The following is a 1,744-nucleotide window of genomic DNA, read 5'->3' as shown; positions in this document are numbered from 1 at the left end:
AATTCTCTTGCTTCAGCTTCCCAAGTAGTTGGGACTACAGGCACCTGCCACAACACCCAGGTATTTTTTGTTGCAGTTGTCGTTTAGCTGGCCCAGGCTGGGTTCGAACCCATCACCCTTGGTGTATGTGGCTGGCGCCATACCACTGTGCTATGGACATGGAGCCAGCAATTTAAAAATTTTTAACAGACATTATTTTACATACAATAAACTCACAGATGAAGGCTGGGGTAAGGGTCGAAGGCAGACAACATTCTCCATACAGTTGCTGTCAAATAGTTTAATAAAACTTTTTTAGTACTCACCTCCGAACACTGGCAATGGTCTCTCTGTTTTTGAAACGACTAAAACGAGAAGTGTAGTTTAAAGTTTTCATGAAGACCTCTGAGAGTTCCTGTTCATCCTCTGCACTCTCGTTCTGTTGCTTTCGATGCTCCAGAAGCATATGAACTTCTGAATTCAGAAGAGTTTCAGCTGTTTCAAACTCTATTTGTGAGAAGCATAAATGTCAGCTGAAAAAACTCCTTCAGAAGTCTGCATCTAAACGTTCGTTTTGTATTTGAACATTTCTTAGCCTCTGCAAAAATCCAGAGGCTTCCTACTCCGTGGCATTACTTTCATCTGCACTAGTGTATCACAAGGCACAGTGAACTTCACAAGATACTAACACTTAGCTCATTCGGACAAGACGGTTTCTGACACCAGATAACCTGACCTAGACATGCTATTAAATAGTGATGTATTAACTGCTGATTTCAAAATGAGCACATCAACAATTACTTCTCTCTAGCCTGCATGAGTTCATAATCTTTGTATTCCCATAATGCTAGTATATTCTCCAATTTTAAGAATTATTACATGTTACACAGGGCTAGATATTTAGAAATACACATTACTAATATATCCCAAATTCTATTTATGTTCCTGCACAAATCTAACATAAGCAATCACTTAAAAATTAGAGTTGAAAGAGAAAAATAAACTATGGCTCCTGTCTTTAATATACAGAAACTCTTTCCTGTATTTCCTGCATGACTGTTAAAAACTAGAATTTTTCACACCTATAATCCTACATTCTGGGAAGCCAAGACAGGAGGGTTCCCTGAAGTCAGGAGTTAGAGATCAGCCTAAACAAAAGCAAGACGGCATCTCTACTAAATATAGACAAATTACCCTGGCATGGTGGCACATGCCTGTAGTCCTAGCCACTTGGGAGGCTTACGCAAGAGGTTCACTTGAATCCAAGAGTTTGAGGCTGCTATTAGCTAAGATGACACCGTGGCACTCTACCCAGGGTGACAGAGTGAGATTCTTTCTCCAAAAAAAAAATTATTCCCTGGGAAAAAAATCATATAGGGTCATATGTTCCTAATAATTATCTCAAAGTATTAGAGCTGGTTTTCATCTGCCTTCTCTTACAGTGAGTTTAGCTGGAGCAGAAACTATTTGTAAACATGAATTCATGTTTACAATTCCATATTGAAGAGGAAGCAACAGTGCAGAAAAGCCTAGCAACTTGCACTTTTACATGTGCTATGGGTCTATTTACTACTGATAAAATCACTAACACCTCCATCAGAGTAATGCCTTCCCACTTCTTCAGCCAGGTTCAAAGAACTTCACTCTCCTTTCACAATGTGGACAATCTACATGATGGGTCAGAAGATAGAATCATTATTTGAAAGTACTCATTGCTACTGAATCTAACAGGCAACCACAAGCTATTTTCTTTTTTTTTTTTTTT

General features: G+C 38.8%; 1 protein-coding gene across 1 annotated transcript in view; it reads right to left on the bottom strand.

The window, feature by feature from the left end:
* POLR2D (RNA polymerase II subunit D) overlaps nucleotides 1-1,744 on the bottom strand; it is a 17,006-nt gene that overhangs the window by 10,973 nt on the left and 4,289 nt on the right. The window contains exon 2 of the mRNA XM_003800331.3: nucleotides 306-486. Within this exon, the coding sequence (XP_003800379.1) occupies nucleotides 306-486 (181 nt within the window). The remainder of the gene's footprint in view (nucleotides 1-305; nucleotides 487-1,744) is intronic.

This window comes from Otolemur garnettii, unplaced genomic scaffold (genome assembly GCF_000181295.1).
Source record: "Otolemur garnettii isolate 467f Iridium unplaced genomic scaffold, OtoGar3 scaffold00173, whole genome shotgun sequence".
Lineage (NCBI taxonomy): Eukaryota > Metazoa > Chordata > Mammalia > Primates > Galagidae > Otolemur > Otolemur garnettii.
This window is presented reverse-complemented; position numbering and strand designations above follow the sequence as displayed.